Source organism: Hippoglossus stenolepis, chromosome 9, assembly GCF_022539355.2.
Source record: "Hippoglossus stenolepis isolate QCI-W04-F060 chromosome 9, HSTE1.2, whole genome shotgun sequence".
NCBI lineage: Eukaryota > Metazoa > Chordata > Actinopteri > Pleuronectiformes > Pleuronectidae > Hippoglossus > Hippoglossus stenolepis.
This window is the reverse complement of record NC_061491.1, coordinates 11,466,719-11,489,938: the sequence shown is the minus strand read 5'-3', so window position 1 is coordinate 11,489,938 and position 23,220 is coordinate 11,466,719. Positions and strand designations below refer to the sequence as shown.

Here is a 23,220-nt window from a genome sequence, read left to right as displayed (position 1 = left end):
ATGTGCTCTACTGAGTGACTCTAGTTACTATTGTTCTGCTGCCCTGATGAACTGGAGTTTGGATAACGACTCCATATTTAGGAGGTCGAGTGCAGGAGTTGTGAGAGTCAAACAAACATGCTGTAGTTAAATGACACAAAGGAAAGTCATCAGTTTCTAAACTTTATTTCTGTTCGGTTTCGCTTTACAGGAATTAGTCAGTAGTGTCCTGTTGACATTTGTCAACATGAGAAGTATTTACAGTACAGTCATTTTATTATACAAGTCATTGCTGCTTGAAACCATCATTAGTTGAAATGATTTATCTTCAGGTGAAGGATTACAGGCTACCACTGGTTTATAAATATCTCCAATTAGAAAAATGCACGAGCTAAAATCAAGGATGTTCATGGAAAAGCTTTTATGATGGTGAACCATTGACCTTAAAATACAGACCTACAATTAATGCAAGTTCTAACAGCCTCACAAGTACAGTGTCCCTTAAGAAAAACCTTTGTCTGGGAAAAGAACACAGCAGCAAAATGTAGTTGTCTCTGCAGTTTGCTTTATCTAGTAACTTTTGAGATTCTCCGCTCTACAACTACACAATAATTTACGCAAGTGAGACAGGAATGTAAAATAAAAATAAGTCTTATTTTCCATGTAAAGAGTTAATACATTACACATGTGCAGGATGTGGACACGGGTGGTGGATATAAAACTCAATAAAAAGAAAAACAGCATATTTCCATTTTTAAATTTCAGACGAGGCACTGCTGGACATTTAATGTTCTACTCCCACCCCCCCTTATTGGAAACCAGTTACTCCTGGCTGTTGTGTGTGAATTACTGAGTAGAGTCCTGTAATTAAAAGGCCGTCTTGCTGTACATGCTCGATATCTGTTCCTCAAAGACTCTGCGGATGTCGGCACGTCTACTTTTCAGGGTGGGTGTGAGGAGGCCGTTGGCGACGCTGAACGTCTCCGGATGCAAGTGAAGGTCTTTCACCTGAAAGGAGGAAAAGACATGAAAGCAAAACCACAGTCACAGTCAGTATTGGTGGGTTTGTAGCTTAAACATTTGAACTGTCTGCAGTGATCGCTCACTTGTTCAAAGGACTTCAGCCCTGCTTCCTTTCCCACAGCTTTCATGTCCTCTAATACTGCCTTCTTCACGTCCTGTTGGAAGGCACATTTTTTAAAAATCCATGCGCCACCATACAGTAATGATTATTTAAGAAATTAAATATTGAGATCTGCCTTACAGGATTCTGGCAGAGCTCCTCGTAGGACCCCACACATCCCCGCTCTTTAGCCCAGTCAACAAACACCTCCACGTCAGGCACAACTATGCCTATGAGATAAGACTGGAATACAAGAGAGGAATCAAATATTTAACTCTTGCCTTGAGGCATGTTTTGTTAATAGATCAACTGAATAGGATTTGCATCGGATTAGCTTTGTACCTGTAAACTATCTCCGTGCACAAACACCTGGAGCACAGGAACACAGCGCATGTAGACGTTTTCTATCTTTTCTGGAGCGATGTATTCTCCCTGGGACAACTTGAAGATGTGCTTCTTTCTGTCGACGATGCGTAGCGTCCCGTTCTGGCAGGGGAGAAATGATGCAAATGCCCATTTGCTCTCTTGTGATTATATCACATATCATATCTGTCACCTGTCTTAACTTACTGGAAGCCACTGGCCCACATCCCCACTGTGCAGCCAGCCGTCGGTGTCCAAGGCCTCAGCCGTCCTCTCTGGATCCCTCAGGTAGCCTCGGAACACACTGGGACCGCGGATGCAGATCTAACACAGGATTCGGCCGTGAGAAGAGTCGGCAGGCATCAAAATTGTCTGTCAATTTGCAGAATGAAGAGTCCGACTCACCTCTCCTTCTCCGTTCTTAGCGTAGTATTTCATGTCGGGGATGTCCACCACCTTCACCATGGCGCAGGGTAAAGGAGCTCCAACGTGACCTGACACACACAAACACACCTGCTGAGGAGAGGCAGCACAGAAGCAACAAGCCACTGGGAAATCAGACAGTCTCTTACCTGCGGTCCAGTCCCCCGGCATAGAGAAGGTGCAGCCTGCGGTGCACTCTGTCTGACCATAGCCCTCAAATATCAGGCAGCCCAGAGTGGCCCTGAGGAAGGAGAGCACTGTGGGGGAGATGGGTGCTGAAGCCGTCAGGGCAAACCGCAGATTTCCTCCTAAATTGGCCTGAAACAGAGGGAGTGCACGCAGTATTTGTTTAAAGCACCATTCTAACAATGATAACTGTTGGTCATATTTCCCATCTGCATCGACCACAACAAGCCAGAAACTTTCAGTCCCTGTTTGTCTGTGTGCAGGCTTCTCCGGTGAACTCCCACAGGGCCAATAGGCTCTGGGGGATTTTGGCTCTCACTGCTGGAATAGTTTGGAGACAAATTTGTTGATACTTCCAGGGCGACTGGTGCCACTGTGTTAACTTCTACGAAACATAAATAGTGACAAATATTAGTAAAAGTCTCAAATGACTAAAAGAGATGTTTTAGGGGTTGATGCCACTTGTCCTCTTAACCATAGACTGTATATAGAGATGGAAGATGTGTCTCCACTTCCTCACACTATCCAGAAATTAAGCCAAAGCATCCATGATACAAACTGCTGCCCTCTTGTGCGCAGTAGTGATCAGAGGATCAAGCCACGATAGGGAGGTCCCACCGATACACATGCTTGACCAATCCTGAGTCAGTCTCAACTGTCAATCATGACATTTCACCCCATTTTTATAGCGTCAAATAACTAATTAAATCCAATCTAACCAGAAAGACAAACACTGAGAAATACACCAGAGTGATAAGAACTACCTTCAATGAAACAAACCAACTGTGAGAAAAATTTGATGTATACTTTTCAGTTTGGTCTATGTCCCATCCAATGACACAAAGGAGGCAGGATTTATGACATATACTAGAGCCAGCCACTAGGTGGCAATCAAGACGCTTTGGCTTTACTTTTGGGGAGCTGTTATATCCATCTTTATGTGTATAGTCAATGATTTTTAGTTAAGAGCCAATCATATAGCCTAATATTCTACATCCTAATGTAACACAATGGAAATATAGATATACAACAAAGGAACTGTTTAAAAAAAAGCTTTCAGCAACTGACCTGGATCCTGTTGAACACCAGTTTGTCCCACAGACTGTTGTTACGTACAACCCCGCTGCTCAGCTCCGCCTGCTTCCTCCTCACGGCGTAGTGAAGCAAAGCCCGTCGCAGCGGAGAGGTCACTGAGCCCAGGATCTTTACACACATCAGTCAAAATGGAAATCAACCGAAAATGAGCTTTAAAATATAACCTACAAGGAATTATGTCCTCTAAGTGCCGTGTAAATGACAAGATCGGAAAACGTTAGCTGACCTTGTCATAGATGCGGTTGAGTAATCGAGGCACGACAGGAAAGAAGGTGGGTTTAAGAGTTTTAATGTCGTCCATGAGGAGAGAAATGTCCCCCTGGTAGAATCCTACTCTGGCCCCGTGGCAGAACATAGAGACCTGGATCAGAAATACATGTTCTTTTTTTCTTTTTTTTTTAATCAACACAAAAACACACATTAGAAAACAAACTTCTGAGAAGAGGATCAAGTACCTGAATCATCCTCTCAAACATGTGGGCAAGCGGCAGGTACGAGATCGACACATCCTCCTGCTGGATCACAAACGAACCCTGAGAGAAAACGAGACATAAAATGAGCAAAGCACTAGGGAGAGATAAAGTTCAGGCGGCAGCGGCGGCATACGGTGAAGCCTCGCAGGCAATCAAACATGCTGTATGGCTTTTTCAATAGCAGTTAGATAGCAGAATCTTTATACTGGGGCAATTAGTTAAAGTACCTCGCAGCGACAGGGGCAATCAAACACCCAATTAATCATACCATTAGACACAGCAGGGAGAGAGAGGGACAGCTCGGAGATACAGAGACACAAGCAGATGGGAAGTGGTGGAAGCTGTGAGGCTGTTCTCAATTAGACAAGGAGGTGGAAGAGTAGACAGACCTCCAGGATCTTAATGACAGAGGAAGTGTTGGAGGCGATGTTGCCGTGGGTGATCATGGCTCCCTTGGGCTTCCCTGGATAAATAAACAAGACATTATTGCAGTGCTCCGCACAGCAAAGGAAACTACAGCGGTGCCATAAAGAGCGGTTGTTAGTGGGCACTGAAGGACACTTCTCTAATGATGTGAGTGAAGGATAATTAGGGGAGAGACTCGGGAGATCAGACGATACCTGTGGTTCCACTGGTGAAGCAAACCACGGCCAGATCCTGGGGCTGGGGCGGCTACAGCAGGCAGCAATAAAATATGACAATATGACATCGGGCTTCCTCCACTCTTAATTTAAGCAATGTTTACAAGTGAGTGTTAATTATATCGTATGGGACAGGAGCAACAATAAAACTGTCAACATGGTATTTAGAGGGGGATCAGGTATTTACTGGAACCAGCTTGATGGGGTGATGTACGTAGAACTCACCACAGGATCTTTGAGGTTCTGCCTTCCCAGCTCCTAGGATGTGGACAAAGTGGAGTTGATCATATCAATTTACATCAGCAGCATTGATTAAAGGGGAGACACTTCAATGAGTCTGCATTACAGGGACTCGGTACTTCCACCCTGCTCACCATGAGCTGCTCCAGTTTCAAAACCTCCACCTCGCAGGCCTTCGCCCGCTCTACGAAGGCCTCGCTGAAACTGTTAAAGAGGACCAGGCAGGCGAGCTTGGGAGTCACGCCTTGCTCCTTGTTCTCTAACAGAGCGGCTGCCTTCTCCTCGCTGTCACAGATCACCAGGGAGATCTCGGCTGAGGACGCACCACGACACGACACACAGATGAGATCGACTTTACACATCAGATGCAGGAAAAATCAAGTCTCACGGGAGCAGAAATACAAGAACTGATGCATATAGGACATTAGAAAATAATAATAATAATAATAATAATAATAATCTAGTACTATCTACTATATACAAATGAATAAAAAACTAAATCAAAACATCACTTTATACTATGTCCAGTAATTTTGGAAAGTAGGTGCATGTGCTCAAGAATTAAACTAAATATATTTCATAGTGCTACTACCACAGTGCACCTAACAGCTATAGTTATGTGTGGCTTTGCAAATTCAGGATTTTACATTAAAGACATAGAACTAGAAACATTTGTGGATTTTATCCAGTTACAAAAAAGACTCTATGAGATATTAGCAGTGTTACCAAAGAGAGAGATCCCCTTAAAACAAATTACAGAGCTTAGTATGTTTCGCTAATAATACAATCGTATCATTATCAGACCCGTATGACAAATTAATGTGGGGCTTGATATTTAACAGTTACACCTTACTGATAACAAGAAAGAAAGAAAGAAAACACAAATACTGCCAAATATGTAAAGTGTAAACCTACATGCATATCTTCTGTGCATTTTTACTAAATTAAAGTTTTCATACAAACTTATATAAACAAGCATAAACACTGGCTCATATCAGATGATTCTTTGCCAGAAAACCAATAAATCAGTCAAAGTCTCCTGTGAAAACAAGTACTTTTACTCCTAATTAAGTATTTTACCATACAGTAATACCTTTAAGAATACTTGACCTGAACTAAAGAGTATTTTCTTTCTTTCCAACATGATGTATATATATATATATATATATATATACTTTTCTCAGATATTTTCTTACGTTATTATTTTTCTGTACATCAATTAAACATCTGCACAGAGTTTGTGTTTCCATCAGTCTACAAAACAAATTACTGTGAGAAAGGTCATTGTGGTGGTCAGTACACAATCTTCAATTAGAGGAGGCTGACACACCACTAATGACACATTTGTGAACTGGTCCTTTAAATAATAATGAAATCTCATTATTATCTTTGTATATTGATGTTAATTCCTACATGAAGGGTTCGGGTTTTCTCACCCAGGGTGAGTATGTGGACCATGGCCTCCAGCCCCAGTGTGTCATACAGAGGCACCACCGCCATGGAGTAAGTGTAGCAGGCCAGCTCTGTGATGATCCACTGTGACCAGCAGAGGGAGACAGAGCAGCACTGTTAGACTCCTTTCACCCACTGATGTATATTTGTTGAGTCACATGTCTAAACACGACGTTTCTCCGTTAGTGTCTATATTACATGAATTTCATCTTTACAAAATAAACAAAACCATGTTCAACATAATAAAAGTACAACCCACATGGAAGATCAATGTGATGGAGCAGAAACTCATGTTTGACTCTCAGTTTACACGACCGAGCGTGAAGCAACAGAAGTGGCCCTGCCTCATGGATATATTAAAAATGAATTTGAGAGCAGACATGTTCCAATATTAGCTGCCCTGGAGACCCACATTCACCAGCAGCTCTCTGAGCTCAATATGAATGAAGGCAAACACACTTTCAGGACACATGCAGACAAACACAAATCACATTTTAAATGTCATAACTCAATAGGAATGGTTGTGATCCTGGGGCTCCAATAGTCGAATCATCATTCACAAATCTCTATAGAGATGTGTGCGTATGAGAAAATATTAAGTTTTAGCTTGTTGACAGATCATTTTAAACCATAGGGCTGTTAAAGCTCACAGGAAACCAACCAGTGTGGGAACAAAGTGATGACTATGTACCTCTGGCCTGTTTTGTGCAAATAACCCGACAAACTGCTGCGGGTTCGGCTGACAGCCTTTAGCCAACAGCCCAGAGCCCAGCACCTGCGCCCGCTCAGCCACCTGGAGGATCGGAGACAAACAGTAAAGAGTAGCACATCACACTGAACCGTTGTGATGACTGGACCATCAAAATACTAAGACATGTCAGACCTCAGTGTAGGAGATCCACTGGTAGGGCTGACCCGGTTTCCTGGAGCCAAGGCACGCACCATTTCCTGAAGGACCCAAGACAAAAGACTAACACCAGTTAAAACCAAGGCCCTGTTCTTTCCTGACTGACCCGATCACGGTCAGCACTAAGTACATCACATTTGGGTGTGTTCACAACTGTACTAAACAGAGATGTTTCAGGGATAGTTCACCAAAAAATGTAATTTCACTCATTATCCACTCACCACTATGCCAATGGAGGGGTGGGTGAAGTGTTTGAGTTCACACTACTGCTCCTGCTGTGTCATCCAAGTGTCAACCGTTCTTTACACCTAAATGTCCACTGTTATACTGTGATAGCTGCAGTAACTGCAGCTTGGCGGTGTGTGCGCATGAACGTGGCTCCGGGCTGGGAGGATAACAGCCGACATTTAGGCTAAAAACGTGGTGTAAATGACGCCGTTTAGAGTCGAATTTCAATGTTGGGGCTTGTGGACACTTGTATGACACCACAGGAGCAGTATGGAGTATGTTATGTATTTTTTCAGTTTTTATTTTACGTCTAAAGAAGAAGTCCTGTATACTCCAATTGTATTGGATTTGGCTTCAACGCTGTTTACCCCTGAAACTCCAAAAGTGTTTTGTGGACTGAAACACTTCACCCACCCCCCCCCATCAGCATAGTGGTGAGTAGACAATGAGTGCATTTTCACTTTGTGTGAACTATCCCTTTAATACCAGGTCTGAAGATTTATAGCATCGTGAAATTGTTTAACTCAGGACGTGTCCAGTGGAATTATATTGTAGTGTATTATAATTGTAGCTCTGACACAACAAAGTAGTAGATGATAACGAAATATTTTGAATTTTATTGTATAAATGTCATGTTAATCAATAGTTCTTAACTGTTAGTTAACAAGTTGTTAATTATATCATTCTAAAACATACTTTATCAGACTTTATGTGCAGTTCGGTGACTTTGACATAAATTTGACTGTTGAACAAGTAACGAGTTTAAATTTGAAGATAAATCAGTAAATTACTTTTGGATGAATTGATGGGCTGTTGCTTAAAATCTTACTGATCGCCAGCTTTGATAACACAACTAATACAGTTGAATTGATGTGTGGCGGCAGTGTCCATCGTGGTCACCTGAGATCTTCAGGCCTCTCTGGAACATGTCGTAATACGTCCTGGTGTCATCGTAGTAAAACTCCAGCAGGGAGTCATCTTTAAGAAGAGCCGATCTCCTGCAGCTGGGATCTCCCTGCAACCAACACCGCTCTCATCAGACACAGTAAAAAACACTGCTGTTATATTGATGAGGGACATTAACACAGACAGTGATGATTCAAGTGAGCGACCACGATCCACTCACATTCACAGCTACGGACTGGGCTTGGAGATCGCACGGGGGACGCATGGGTCGAGGACGGGTCACCAGCCAGTACGCAGTGAGGGAGGCCAGCGCTCCCAGGCCCAGCAGAGAGGAGGGGGACAGAGACAGCGAGGACAGAGATAAGGAGGACAGAGGCAGAGATGGCAGAAGTCTCCAGAAGTCGTCCGCTTCAGAGCCTTTGAGTCCCGAGCTGGAGCGAAGTGACCCTAACCACTCCTGAAAATGCATAGCTGAGAGAACAGGAGAGGGGGAAGAAAAAAAATAACGAATCACTCTACAAGTAACTATAGATACTTCCTCTCACTATCGCATCCATCTACACCATTAAAATAATTTACATTATCGCGGAGGAGGGGGCTGGAGCCAATCGACCTTGGGCAAGAGGCAGGAATACACCCCGAAGGTCGTCACTGTATCGCAGGGCTGACATACAGAGTCCATACAGAGAAAACCCACGAAAACACGGGGAGAACATGTAAATACCCCGACTGAACCAGGATTCGAACCGGAAACCTTCTTGCTATGAGGCGATGCAGCACCACCGTGCCACCCTCTATCTACACCTGACATCTTTTTACAATTCATTCATTAATTGTTTAGTCCAAAAATAGTTATTTTTAAAACCCCAAGTTAACATCTTCAAAGTACTTGATTGTCCACCCAAAAGTCCAAATAAATACTTTCATTACTTATATCTAAAATAAGAGCAACATGTTTTTATAAATTCAAAAGCTGAACCCACCAAATGTTTGTTTTCTAATCGACAAAATGAACTATATAAAACGGTATAAACTTTAACATCTTAAAGCGACCCTCTAGCCTCGAGCAATGTAAACTAGTGGCATACAATCTACCTTAAAACACAGAATGCAACAAAACCAAAAATAATAGTGTGATTAAAAGCATTCTTCCGCTTCTGAAACTATAAAGTCTGGTTAGGAGACTGGATCCCACTGGGTCACAGGCTTGGCACCATGCACACACAAAGAGAGAGAGAGGGAGAGAGAGAGGGAGAGAGAGAGAGAGAGAAAAGGCCTGAGCTGTATACAGGACAGGAGGGGGGAGGGTTGGGGTGAGACACCAGGAAGTAATAATGATTGGCTTAAAAGAAACAGGCACCGAGGTTACTCTGAGGCATGTTGTGCCTCTCTCTTTCATCCAACGGGGAGCGAGAGAGACCGGGGTCGGTACAGTGGAGAATCGAGGGGTTGGTGATGAGATAGGGTGAGGGGGGACGACCACGGGGGGGTAAGTCCCCCCTCAGACTCCCTGCCAGAGTCTTTATTGTTCATATCCAAAACTGAATGACAGAGGGACACAGGGGGAGAGGCAGTGTGAGGACGACTTATGGCCCCAAAACAAACTTCCACTGTGTTTAAAAAGTAAAACACTTCAACCTAAAACTGCTCATTTCACCCCCTCCCCTGACAGACCACTTCATCTTCCCTCGGGCAAAGAATTCACGTCATTGAATAAATCTCCCCTTTCCCACATCCCCTCCCTCCCCAAAACCCCTCAACCTCTCACCCACTTTCCCCCCCCGCCGCCCGGGTGCCCAATAGAAGAGGGGATAAAGAGTGGTATCGCACCCCTCCCTCCTCTCTACCCGGACCGATGCCGAGCTGCTTCCCTTCCCTGCCTGAGCAGAGAGATGCCGCACGGCCCCTGAAGACTGACGCCACAAACTTCAGAGGGTTTCGAGCATCGATATTTGTGAGTTGAAGCTGCTCAGTCGCCACTTTACACCTGCAGGTGTAACAAAGCAGCGGCTGATCCCCTCCAGCTGAATAAAGGGGAAGCAAAAGGGCTTTATGAAATTTGACATCCCAAAAAAAACAAAAGAGACAGTCTGCTGTGAAGAGAGCTTCCTGTAGTCTCTCTCCACCCGCTCCCTCCTCTCTCACTCCCATTCATAAAGCCTATTGTCAAGGCCCAGACAGGGACCATTGTGCTCCCAGCTTTTACTCCGTGGAAGACATGAGACAAAAGACAATGGCTCTCACACACATGTGAAGACACACTGAAGGGAAATACACTTTCTCTGCTGTGGGAGAGACAAACCTGAATGTCCTGGCGTTTAGCACCTGGATTTCTACTGATGGGAGTTTATGGGAGGCCGACTGCAAGTCTGTGCACATGTACTGCTGCTGACACGCAGTGACAGAGCTGAGACCATATTCAGAACTACAGTGTAGTATGTCACATAAAAAAAACAAAAGAGCAACACACGTGGACATGGAATGTGCAAAAACAGAAACCAAAAACTGGTTCTGGGGAAACTGCCTAACTGTATTTCAGATTGATCGAAATGGAACAGGTTCAAATTAATTATATTAAAATGGGAGATTACAAAATTTGTATTTAAATGTAAATTTTGAAGGTATTAATAATGAAAGAATGTTTACCAGGGCTATAATATAAAGGGTATAAAAGTAGCTTCATCATAAGCTTCTTTATGTTTTTGGTGAAGTAAAATGATTGAGAAATAAAAAAGGAGCAGGTGAAGAAAAGAGGAAAGTAAACTCAGTTTCTCTTGTGACACGTGTGGCAGCCAGATTCTGTTCAAGTTTAAAATAATTTTTTAAGGATTTTCAGTAAAAACTTGAAACTAGCAGTCAAGGCTCCTTTTAACAAATAGGTGCAGAATGTCTTTTTCCCCTCTTCTCACAGACAGACAGAAAAGGGCTGACATATGTGCTGGAAGAGAGCCACTGCTGGTTTTGCCATCTACCTGTTAAAACCAAGAATATAGACTCAGCAACAGAATGAGAGGAGACTCTGTACAGTAGCCTACAGAACTAGGGGGAGCAATGCTGGGGGACGTTTTCCCCTCTGACCTAGAAAACTACAGGCGGTAACTTGAAGAGGGGGAGGCAGCATTTTGTACCCACACCACCACCAGCAGCAGCAGCAGTAGCAGCAGCAGCAGCAATGAACCCTGCACACTTTCCATGTGCCCAGAGTGGTGAATGGTCCGATCGAGGGGAGATGAGGAGAGAGGGGACACGTGACCCCGGCCGGGCAGAGGGGGGAAACCAGAAACAGGAGAAAAGAATGAAGCTCAGGGGTGTTTTCTGGCTGTGATTCCCAAACCAAGCGTGAAGAACACATACACACACTGGTCACAATGATGTTTTTCTTGCCCAGGAGGAAGGAGGCGGAGAATAAATGAGTGAGACCTGGCATCCTGCACGTAGAGAACACCTTCGCTCTCCACAAGTCGATCATGAGTCAGGATTCTCACAAACAATGGCATATTTGTGCATTTCTGTTTTCTGCAGCATCACGGGTTCAAACGTGACTGTGCAAAGGTAATCCTCCCCCAGTGTTTGGTTCTCCTGGCACCACACCTCATGGCTGCACTTGTGAATCAGTGAGTGTTTTTGTGCACCAGTGCACGTCACCCAGCCTTGCACGACTGGCAACGCACAGGCCTCAGCTGCCACACTGTGCCGCGGAGCTGTCAGACACTCACATGGGATCTGGAGATACCAGAGAAGTTGGCATTCGGCCTTGTGGGTAATTGTTGTATTTTATTCCCCAGAATGAAATCTCAAGACATGTAGAAAATGCACAAACAAACAACACAAAGCAGGACGAGAGTAAATGTGCAGGATTGTGATTTTAACTAAAACAATGTCAGAAAACCTTCACTTCAGGGCTGAAGCACTTTCCAACCATAATTATCCTCAGTTTGGATCAGGGACAACATTCCACAGCTATGTGCTTCACTTGACAGTTACTCACTAGTGCATGCCAGCTTTTTTAAGTACACTGCAATAGCAGATGTATCTATAAACTCTATAGGAGGAGAAAAGCTGCAGGAGAACAGCATGAGTTAAAGCTTCAGATGAGCAAATGCAAACTGCACAACAAAATCTCATGAATAAACTATTATTACTAATCACTGCCTGTGTCTCATCACTGGGTCTGTCCGTGATCCAGTGATGGAGAGTGAAGGTGTAAAACTACAAACTGCAGTTAGTTACCAGACTCACTCACTGTCCTCAGACTCTCAGCTCCCAGCGCTGCACTCCAACTTCCCTCTGCTCAGGATCACAAAGTCTTCAGAGTCGAGAGGAACAGAGAGAAAACAAACCAACACAGAAGGAAAGGAGAGAAAGATTGATGGAGACTCACCTTAGAAAAACACAGACCTCCAACTTTATCTTAGATTGCGATCCCAAATTACAACTTCAGCTGCAGCTCCATCGAGATCCGTGCACGGGTCAAGCTAGAGATAGTATACATCCATATCCTGTCGGTATTTTCAAAATAAATACCGACCACTACCAATTAATAATTGTAGAGGTATAAAAATAAATGCATAAATAAACAATTAAATGTAGAAAAATACATAAATAAGCCAACAATGTAGAAATATGTAAATACGTGTATAAATAAACAAATACCTACATAAATGAATACATTTCTAAATAAATTAATACATACATAGATATATGTAGAAATATGTAAATATATACCTACATAAATATATAAATGTAAAAATATGTAAATAAATACATACATAAAGAGATATAGGTAGAAATATGTAAATACATATATACATAAATGAAAACATGTAGAAATGTATAAATAAATATACAAGTAAATGAATACATATATGAATATATGAACACATTTGTAAGTAAGTGAATAAATGTTTGAATAAATAGATTGATATTCATGTATTTTATGTATTAAATCATTCCTGCATAAATTTAATTCAAGATTCATGGTCTTTATTGTCGTCATACTCAGGTACAATGAAATCGTATGATACTTATTTTTACATACATACTGTATTATAAAATAAGAAATAAATAATAATGATAATATTTTTTTATTTATCCATTGTTACTTTACATTACATGTAATTCTTTTTTTTTTTTACTATTTTATTTTGTAGGTAAACCCACATGATTTCCGGGACTTGTACTTATTTCTGTAGCTTGATGGCTTTTCTGCAGGACGAAGCCGACTCAGGCGTCATTTGTTAATTATATGCAAGCATTTGGGGGAAAGATCAAACCCTGACAGAGTAATTGTACAATAACAATAGAGTGAAAAGTGACAATGAGGCTGCAGCTTTGAGAGAAAAACAAAGACGGTCTCGTGTAGATTATCAGTTTATTGAGTTACATTCAACAGCGGTGACATCACTGAACTCCTGTGTTTATAAATCTATAGAGGTTCTACATCAAAAGCAACAGTCTCAGCTCAACACAGCCGACAGCAGGGTCATTTATCAAACAGCAACACAAACTGATACTGTGGAAAAATTGTCTTGTCTGAAAATATAATGAATTCTTGATGGGGAGTAATGAATTATTCATGAGGACTAAACCTGTGAGTGATGAAGAATTGTCTGACTGATTTTGTTCACCCTGATTGTTCACAGCTCGCACAGCGTCAGAAATCATCCCAGTTTGTGTGCAGCTCTGCAGCGTCCACAGTGTAATCACCACAGACACTGCTGTCAGAGGGATGCTTCACCTGAAGGACAAGAAAAAAGTCAACAAAAGAATGTGGGCCTTTGCTCGCTGCTTTATCACAAAACAACAATACGCCACACACAAAGCTTCTTACTTTGGGAATAAGTGAGGCTTTTAATGTGTTTTTACAAAGTCCTTCCCAGTCGAATCCTTCAAACCATCTGAATGAAACAAAAACAACAGAGCGTCACAACCTATCCGAGCGTGTTGTTTCCAAGCTCAGGCCTCAGTGCAGTGTAATAAATCTGTGGCCCCACTTGTGCTTGTGGATGTCCTTGGCCCCGTTTCTGAGACTGCCCAGTCTCTCAGAGGGGGTGCTCCTTGGTGACGGAGGGCAGAAAAGGGAACACACAGATAAATAAACTTTGAATTAATAATCAGATTCAGTCTTTTCAAAAGATGGTGTCACTGGAAAGGTCAGCTCCAATACACCTGCACCCTCTCTTAATGTGCTGCTGCTGTCTGTCTGTGTGCATGTCTGGTCTGGAAGAGAGGACATGTATTAATATATAGATGTAGCTATAGATATAGATATCCTATAGATATAGATATACTATAGATATAGATATAGATATAGATATGCTATAAAATTATATTGATAGAGATAGGCTTTATATAGCTAGATAGATATAGATATGATAAGTAGATATAGATAGGTAGGTAGGTAGGTAGGTAGGTAGGTAGGTAGGTAGGTCGGTAGTTAGGTCGGTAGTTAGATCGGTAGGTAGGTAGGTAGGTGGGGAGGTAGGCAGGTGGGTGGGTGGGGAGTGAGTGGGTAGGCAGGTGGGTGGGTGGGTGGGTGGGTAGGTAGGTGGGTGGGTGGGTAGGTGGGTAGGTGGGCGGGTAGGTGGGTGGGGAGGTAGGTGGGTGGTGAGGTGGGTGGGTGGGGAGGTAGGTGGGCAGGGTGGCAGGTAGGTAGGTAGGTAGGTAGGTAGGTAGGTAGGTAGTTAGTTAGTTAGGTCGGTAGTTAAATCGGTAGGTAGGTAGGTAGGTAGGTAGGTAGGTTCATTATTAACATTCACATAATAATTCATGCTGTAGTCACCTGCACAGTTTCTTTATGAGACTGGAGGCACTTGTGCTGATGTTCTTGGGGAAGTCGATCTGATCGATGCCACCAATTGTTGCAGTGAGAATCTTCATTGTGTCAGAGCCACTGAACGGGAGCCTGGAGAGAGAGAGAAAGAAAAAAAATAACTGTCACGATCACTTTAATCTGCAACTCAACAGATGAGCTGAAAAACTCCTGCCGGCCTGCACAGTGCTCTAAAACTCACCCACCACTCAGCAGCTCAAACACAAAGACACCCAGTGACCAGAAGTCTGCAGACAGACTGTGGCCTCTGTTCAGAATGATTTCAGGGGCCATGTAGCCCAGTGAGCCACAGAACGTCCAGGTTCTCTTACCCACCTCCACCTGCTTCACACATCTGGTGCCAATCTGCAAAACGTACACATCAGTACAGATAGCTTTAGTTAAAATGACATTGAAATAATCAATCAATAATTTAAAACAGAGTAATCAAAATTATGAAATGGTGTTGCACCAGTTTGGCATAACCATGCTGGTCCAGAACAACATTTCCAGGCTTGACGTCTCTATAGATGACTCCTCGACAGTGGAGAAAGGTCAAGGCCTCGACAACACAAGCTGTGTAGAACCTGGTGCTGCACTCGTCCAAACATCCTCTGAAAAAGTGTGCAGGAGGGCTGATTTAAACAAATATGTGATGTAAAACATCAAACTCCGGTTAAAGGCTTAAAATGAAAGCTAAAATTATAAATATTTTATCAGTGTGATGACAAAACGTGTCTTGAATTTTAATTTCATGCAATCCAAAAATACTTACTTATCTGTGAGCAGACTGAATAAATCCCCTCCAAGACAAGCCTCTGTCAACATGTACAGACACTCAGGCTCTCTGAAGGTTTTATGGAGCCTGTAATCAACAAGTAATAATATTTTTAATCATCAATATATTAAAATATTATTTAAAAATCTTGTTTATTAGATAAGTATTGTCAGACACCTGACAATGAATGGACAGTGAGTGTCCATGAGGATGCGCCCCTCTCTCAGGATGTGCTCTCTTTGACCACTGTTGAGAATCAGCTTCTTCTTCAGGACCCTCATGGCATAAAGACAGTTGATGTCGCTCTTTAGTTTTACCTGACGGAGGTGAAAGTCAATAGATTACATTACAGAAACATGGACCCTCCTGTGGGATCACAGTGTCGCACGGGTTAATATCAACTCTCACCAGGTCTACGTGACCAAACTCCTCAGCTGCTAGAGTGCAAAGGATGTGGAAATCACTCAAGGTGGAGGATGAGAGGAGGCTGTCATCCTCGTCTGACCTGCCCACAAGGGAAACTGGGGTGAGATGATATCTTGGGTTTTCTATATGGGCTGATAAAATGTATTTCTTGTACGAATCAGTATCGTAATTCTCCTCACTCGACTTTGGAGTCAGAGCTCTGCTGCATCTTGTCACTGCAGCCTAACACCAACCCGTCGATGATGTCTTTAAAGCTCCTGAAACACAGAAGCATGTGAATATTCTACAAATCTCTGGACACACAAAAAAAAGGGTAGATATTACTACCTCCGCCAGAGAGGTTATGTTTGTTACCAGGATTACGCAAAAACTACAGAACTGATTACCATGATATTTTGTGGAGGGGTGGGGCATGAACCAGGGAAGAACCCATTTAATTTTGGTGCGGATCCAGGAATTTTTGTTCCACTTTCTTTAATATAGCGAGATAAATGGTCTTTTCAATCTTTTCATTGATTTCTGAGAGAATAATTTATGGATTTGATGAAAACTGGACTGATATTTATGAGTGTGTGTAATTTGGTGCAACTAAATATCCTGATCTAGTGAATTGAAATGTGGTTTCATGAGGGGACTGTTGGGCCTTGGAGAAGGTGTGCAGGTAATTGTGTGAACACAAACCAGCCACTTACTGTCTGTCTATTACCAGGCAGGTAACTGGACCTGCAGCCACCACACTGACGGTGTGAACTTCTTCTCTAAAGACATTAAAACATAATGTCATCAATGCAAAGCACAAACTTAAAAAGAGAATTTATTAATATCATACCAATGTTGAGCCAAGTATCACTTTTTTACATAATTTTCATAAAAGCTGCTGAAAACTATGCATACTTTTCTTTACAGAATCTTGTTAAAGTCTATTATTTCCTTCCTCTTACCCCCACAGAGCTTTTTCTCCAAACCACTGTCTCTCAGAGAGCTTAGAAAGGGTCGTGTGCTCCTCGTGCCCCGGCTTCTTTTCAGTCACTTTCACCTGCCAAATCCAAAGGAGAAGTAATGGAAAAGGAAGCCTGATGGTGGAGAGCAATGCAGAAAAGCACCAAAAGTCAATTATTGCCATCATAAAGCAATTCTAAAGCTGTCCTGGCATTTTCACCTCTGCACTACAAATGAATAATTTCTGAAAAGCCTTATTTCATCATTCAGCAAAGCATAAAGCTTTACCTGGCCTTTGCTAATGATATAAAAGGTGTCTCCTGTGGCCCCTTGTAGAGTGATGTAGTCTCCTTCTGTGTAGAGGGTCTGTGGAGCACAAATGACAGAGAGAGGAGCGAGAAAAACAACGGAGAGCCATTTAAAAAGAGCATGAAAATAAAAAACAACCACATCTCTTACACACAGAGAGAGATGAGGGCTGGTAACAATGAAGGATTCATTCTGGAGCTATCACTGCACCTGCTTGTTAACTGATGCAACGCAAAGGAAGCCGAGAATAGAAAATGCAGAGGGACGGCCTGTAAGCAATCATGTTTACACGCGCTCCTTCCGACTGCGCACATAATCTGTCGACTGGCGTCTGTTTGAAGAGCGAGAGACGGGCACACAATACCGATGCTTCAGATTTTAGGAACTTAATCTGTACCTCCTCCATGAGATCACACATTTTCATGATGACATCCTCTGGCAACGACTGGAGGAAGGGAACGCTGCAGACACACAGAGACACACTCAGATATATCATCCACTGTGACAGGCCTGCGAACGGTTTGATTTTCCAAATTTTCTAGGTGCTTAATCATATCAGAAACATACAGTATATTGGAGAGTTGATATGAAAGATGAAAGCGTAAATATGCCTTATTCTATCCTATATAGTTAAATATGTTAAAGGGATAGTTCACCATAATATGAAAATTCACTCATTGACTACTCACGACTATGCCAGTCATATGCCGGCATTCAAATCTGCTGTTATCCTCCTTCGGATCCGCATTCACGCCTGGATCACAGAGGTAATTTAGTCTTAAAACATGGTGTAAATGTACCCGTTTCATGTCGAATTTGAATGCCGAGGCTTAGGGACACTTGGATGACACCACAGGAGCAGCATTTTATGTTTTTTTGTCTGTTGTTATCATACGATTGAAGAATTGGTCACCATTTACCTCAGTTGTATTGGATTTGGCTGCAACGCTGTTTACTCCTGAGACTCCAAAAGTGTTTTGGGGACTCAAACACTTCACCCACCCCTTCATCAGCATAGTGGTGAGTACATAATGAGTGAATTTTCCTTTAATGTTATGTTAATTTACCTTAATATGAAACTTTCTTGCTGCTATTATTATTTTTTATTACACTTTTAAACAATTTTTATACTTTGACTGAAGAGAGAAGCCTCCTAAAATTCCATGGTACCTTAGTATAATGACAATAAAGATCTTTGAATCTTGAATATTAAGGACAGTGTAAAAGGCCTTAAATGCAGCATGGTGACCTCTAAACAACGTGACCTCCTGGTGATGTTGTGTTGAAGACATTAGAATAGAAAGCAGCTCTCGGGGCCTGTCCCATGTCCTATCTTCACCTGCTAAGCAGCTCCATAGTGTGAGACAGGCTGTTGAGACCACTCTGCATGAGGACGGTCTGGTAGCTCTTGCAGTCGAGCACCCACAGCCTGCTGTCCGTCTGTGCTGCAGATCAAACGACACAGACAGAGACAGTGGGTTAAGGTTGTGTCAGTGACACCGGAGCTCAAGTGGAGGCGTAATCGAGAAGCAGGTATTGAAACAGCTGAAAGTGACACACATAGTCTGTGATGGATGTGGGTGTACCCTGCAGGATCATGAGGTACAGTCTGAAGAACAGATGGTATGCATTATTAAAAAAAAGAAGACAGAATAAATTAAGTGTGAGCTTATTGTCCTTAGAAAAGATTTTTAATATAAATCTAATCTGGTTTCCTCAGCCTTAATCAACCTCTCTCTACAAAATAGAGCTTGAGAGAGTTGTAAATTAATTATGACCTATATTGATTGATTCACTAAAGCTTCCTACATATCAAAAGAGATGTCCCCTAGACGGTCTAATTAGATCCAGGGTCTGAGAAAAAGGTGCAGCCTTGATATCTCAGTTCGCACATTTGGATTTACCCCATCGGTTTTTCACTTCAGCACCATGTGACGCACATTTCAAGGCCACTGCTTTTTTCATGTGCCTCTGAATCCTTTGCAGAGTAAAATTCTCAAATGTCTCACAGTAGGGGTTTCTGACATTTTCTTCAGAACCTCCACAACCTGATCAGGACGCCGTGTTTTCATCTGCACCTTCATCTCAGTCACAATAAAAGAGACCAAACGCCTTATTGATGGTCTCACATGGCAACAATGGAGGGAGAAAAAAGTCATTTCAGGTCAGGAGGGAAATAAACACAGTGGGGCCCTGAACAGAGGCAAAGGGAAAGGCTGACAGAAATGGGCATGGAGCGAAGGACAACAGAGAGCAGACATGAGCTGAGCATTGTTACCAGAGAACAAACATGAAATTGAAACGGCCTCCTGGTTGCAAGATAAAGAAAGCAGCACAAAGGGAATGTGATGCTTAGGGACCAAACAAGGCCTTTTTTTCAATTTAGACTGATTCTGGTTGTTTCCACAGTCTCTACTTGTGAAACCAGGTCAGATGCGATGGCTGAGAAAGGTTTTCCCACAGGACTCTGTGATCAGACACTGAAAGGAGATGGTAGAGCACTTTCTATTTTCTGTTGGGGACTATCAGTAAATCTTACACCATGTATGTGTGACAAGTTATGAGAAGAGAGAACTGAATGCAAACTATCTCTGAAAATATTATTTTTAAATGTGGGAGTGAAGATTCAGTTAATGCATGCTGGATTGCAGGGAGGACATGTGGCATTCGAACGGCAGCGTTAGCGCAGGAAAGCAGAATATGTTTTAATTCCCCACATCTCCGAGAAAAAACGTTTGAAGCTGTGCTGTTGTCTAAGATATCAAAAGGTCTGGTTTTAAATTCAACAGACGTCTTCTGTCCCAGACGACTGCCAGAAATCCGCCTGCTTCTGATCGACTCTCAAACAAGAATTATTCATGTGCCAAACAATTCAAGAGTAATCCCAGTGAAACTCCACCAGAGTTGTTTTGGAGTGACAGTGACACCTGCATGCAAATGTATAGAAATCAGGAAGCGAAAACAAAACCGCTTTGGTACCTGAGACAGAGTAGGTGTGTGTGCAGTTGTAGAGCAGAGCCAGCTCTCCAAACACATCCTCCGGCTCCATTGTTTGCAGCCTCTCTCCGTCTTTTGTCACCTCCATCCTCCCTTCTGTCAATAAACACACAGTCAGTGAGCAAACAGCGTGTACACAACACGTACGACTGTTACAGGCTTGTGTTAATGTGTCAGAGAATGAAGAGGGCTGTCGAGAGCTGTCCGCGATGCCCTGCACAAACAACAGGTTATGAAATCATCCCTTGACATTTCGACACAAAGCATAAATGAATTGTGAGGCGGGCGTGTAAAAACGGCTAAACAAAAGATATGATCAAATCCAATGTTTCATCTGAGCACCTGTCATCTCACTGAGGTGTTAATGATGTTGACAGAAGTGTGAAGTATGCTGCAGTTTGATTAATGGTATCTGGTGTAAGACAGAAATGATTCACCTTCTAAAACGTAAGCCTGGGCCCCGGTGGTTCCCTCCTGAAAGACATAGCAGCCTTGATTGATGGTGGTGGGATACATGCAGGCGATGACGGCCACGATTTCTCCTTCGTCAAGGTTCTTCAACAAGTCGTTTTTCAAAAACGCTGCCTGAATCAGCCTGTGGGACCTGAGGGGATAGAAGGTGGGATGCATGATGTCACATTTAAGTTAAATTCAGCGACATGAGCAACACTGTTTGAAAATGATTAGAAATATTGTATTTATTCAGAGTCTGACAGACGCGGTTGGGTGAAGCCTTGAACATTTGTGAGGCAGATTTGTTCAGTGTGAGCAGGTGGGGGCTGATGGAACGCTGTGTGCTCTTACGCCTGGCTTTTGTCACAGCAGCTTCTCTGTGAAACCATGGCCAGATTCCCCGGCTCCAGACTGAAGGGCTCAGAAATGACTGTCTTCCGTTTAGCCCCGTCCTCGAATTGAGCTGAGCAAACTAATGGGAAAAATGAAACACAGGGTTAGGGGCCTGTGCTGCCTGTTTGGGGGAGTCCAAACGTGACCTATTAAAGCAGCATGCACCTGCACTGGCTGCAGAGGCTCCTGGGAGGGAGACGGTGGCTCTGTGGCGATCCAGCTCGTCCTGGAGTCGGCGAATAAGTTCATCCTTGGTGTCCAGCTCCAGCTCTAACTCGTCTATCAGCGTGTCCCTCTGGCGAAGCTCCTCGATCTTGAGTTGCAGGGCAAACTGGAGGTCCCGCAGTGTCCCCATTTCCTGCAAATACCAGATGTCAAAACACAGAAAAACACACACACACATCCACATAGTGTACATACACAGAGAGAGTGAGATTTCTGCATTAGTATAATTTGCATTGATTCCCCCTGTTGCAGCAATTTCTGATGATCCAAAGCTTGATACTTCTCAAATGAATGTGCATCTTTTTTCCTGTGGTTAATGACATTAATATTAATAATAATTAATATATTGATTCACCAAAATTATAAATAATATATCAGAGGAATCAGTACTGACCAAAGGCTCCATTAAGAATAATTCATTAGCATAGACAGGAGAGTATGCTGCATGCATATCTAAGTAGAGAGATTACGATGTAGATATATAGATAGATAGATAGATAGATAGATAGATAGATAGATAGATAGATAGATAGATAGATAGATAGATAGATAGATAGATAGATAGATAGATAGAGAGAGAGAGAGATAGAGAGATAGATAGAGAGACAGACAGACAGACAGACAGACAGACAGACAGACAGACAGACAGACAGACAGACAGACAGACAGACAGACAGACAGACGGACGGACGGACGGACGGACGGATGGATAGATAGATAGATAGAGTATTATTTTGCAGATTTGTCTATTCCTCTTTCTCTCCCACATCTTAAATGAAAATAGAGATCAAGGACACTTGTCACACTTACAGGAAAATAAGGGACAAGAAACTAGAAGTGCTCTGGCAGATTAATACAATAAAAACACTCTCTGATTTGAAATAAAAAAGGTCACTATAAACTCTAAATTGAATGCCACACACTCAGTCCCAACGGAAATAAAATATTGATTTTGTTTTTTACTTTGGGTCAGAGGCGCGCCCGCAGCCACACGTCTTTTTTAATGCATAAAAGAAAAATGATCAAATCTGACAAAAGAAAATGAGTCATGTTAAAACATCTGTGTTTACAAACAGTCCTGCAGATTATAACACCACACACACAGATCACTCACCACGTGCAGTCTGCTGTGGAAGTCTTTGTGCAGACTTGTGCTGAGCAGGGTGAGCTGCTGTGTGTCCAGTCGACAGGTGCAGATCTCCTCAGTGAAGGATGCTCCGGCTCTCCCGCTCCGGGGCTGACAGGACCAGGGCTGAGCGCACACAGCAGCCAACCACGTGATCAGCACTGTGGAGGACGCGTAATGAGAAATGCACGAGCTGGTCTGATCCCAACTGGGTCAGATTGTCTTCAGAGAGTTGCACAGACCTGGGGAATATAGGTGGGTCTGAGCCACAATCATTTCACTCCTGAATGTCTTCAACATGTGCAAGAGATGAAAGTGCGCGCGGATCAAGCAGCAGCACTGGGACTTTCTATTATTTTTCACTCGCACTGTCACAATGACGTGTTGCCTATTTCATACAAACGCACGCAACAGCAAAATAATGTAAACTGCGTTTGATAGCGTTTTAATTGTGGTTATAGTCACAGTGGCTGATTATATAATTCTCACTTTAAGTAAAAATGTTAATTATAAAGGCACAGCATAACGCACGACAAGGACATTTTACATGTGCTTGGACAGATTATTATTATTATTATTATTATTACAATACACCCAATGGTAACATCCCTTGTGACGTCCAGATCTATCTTTTATCTGCACAATGTGTCATTATGGTCTATGGAAGCCCATATCCGCCAGAGAAAGAAAAAATGTTAAATCAAAATTATAAAATAGTAAGTCGTTATTCTGAGATACTAAGCCATT

The 23,220-nt window shown here is 42.7% G+C and overlaps 2 protein-coding genes across 3 annotated transcripts; both read right to left on the bottom strand.

Moving 5' to 3' along the window:
• Positions 1–149: 149 nt before the first annotated feature.
• acsl2 (acyl-CoA synthetase long chain family member 2) lies at positions 150–12,509 on the bottom strand. 2 transcript variants are annotated; one of them, XM_047341386.1, is made up of 20 exons: positions 12,398–12,509; positions 8,237–8,487; positions 8,011–8,125; positions 6,859–6,923; positions 6,667–6,768; positions 5,960–6,059; positions 4,658–4,836; positions 4,509–4,541; positions 4,263–4,314; positions 4,032–4,105; positions 3,625–3,702; positions 3,396–3,530; positions 3,143–3,277; positions 2,038–2,206; positions 1,871–1,959; positions 1,673–1,789; positions 1,445–1,588; positions 1,244–1,345; positions 1,086–1,157; positions 150–987 (listed from the first exon to the last, which is right to left on the bottom strand). In XM_047341386.1, the coding sequence occupies exons 2-20, from the start codon at positions 8,483–8,485 to the stop codon at positions 847–849; spliced, it is 2,151 nt and encodes a 716-aa protein (XP_047197342.1). In that variant the 5' UTR covers positions 8,486–8,487; positions 12,398–12,509; the 3' UTR covers positions 150–846. The 2 variants fall into 2 exon arrangements, with proteins under 2 accessions (XP_047197342.1, XP_047197343.1); XM_047341387.1 differs by lacking the exon at positions 8,237–8,487 and having other exon boundaries at positions 12,398–12,486.
• A 904-nt stretch (positions 12,510–13,413) lies between these two features.
• Positions 13,414–22,738, bottom strand: prkg1l (protein kinase cGMP-dependent 1, like). Its single transcript, XM_035166186.2, has 20 exons — positions 22,462–22,738; positions 21,288–21,480; positions 21,081–21,201; positions 20,714–20,880; positions 20,259–20,372; positions 18,619–18,724; positions 17,677–17,740; positions 17,259–17,336; positions 16,973–17,067; positions 16,724–16,789; positions 16,211–16,288; positions 16,014–16,110; positions 15,783–15,922; positions 15,603–15,692; positions 15,300–15,441; positions 15,030–15,193; positions 14,798–14,920; positions 14,010–14,072; positions 13,847–13,913; positions 13,414–13,753 (listed from the first exon to the last, which is right to left on the bottom strand). The coding sequence occupies exons 2-20, from the start codon at positions 21,475–21,477 to the stop codon at positions 13,670–13,672; spliced, it is 2,049 nt and encodes a 682-aa protein (XP_035022077.2). The 5' UTR covers positions 21,478–21,480; positions 22,462–22,738; the 3' UTR covers positions 13,414–13,669.
• Between the last annotated feature and the right edge of the window lie 482 nt (positions 22,739–23,220).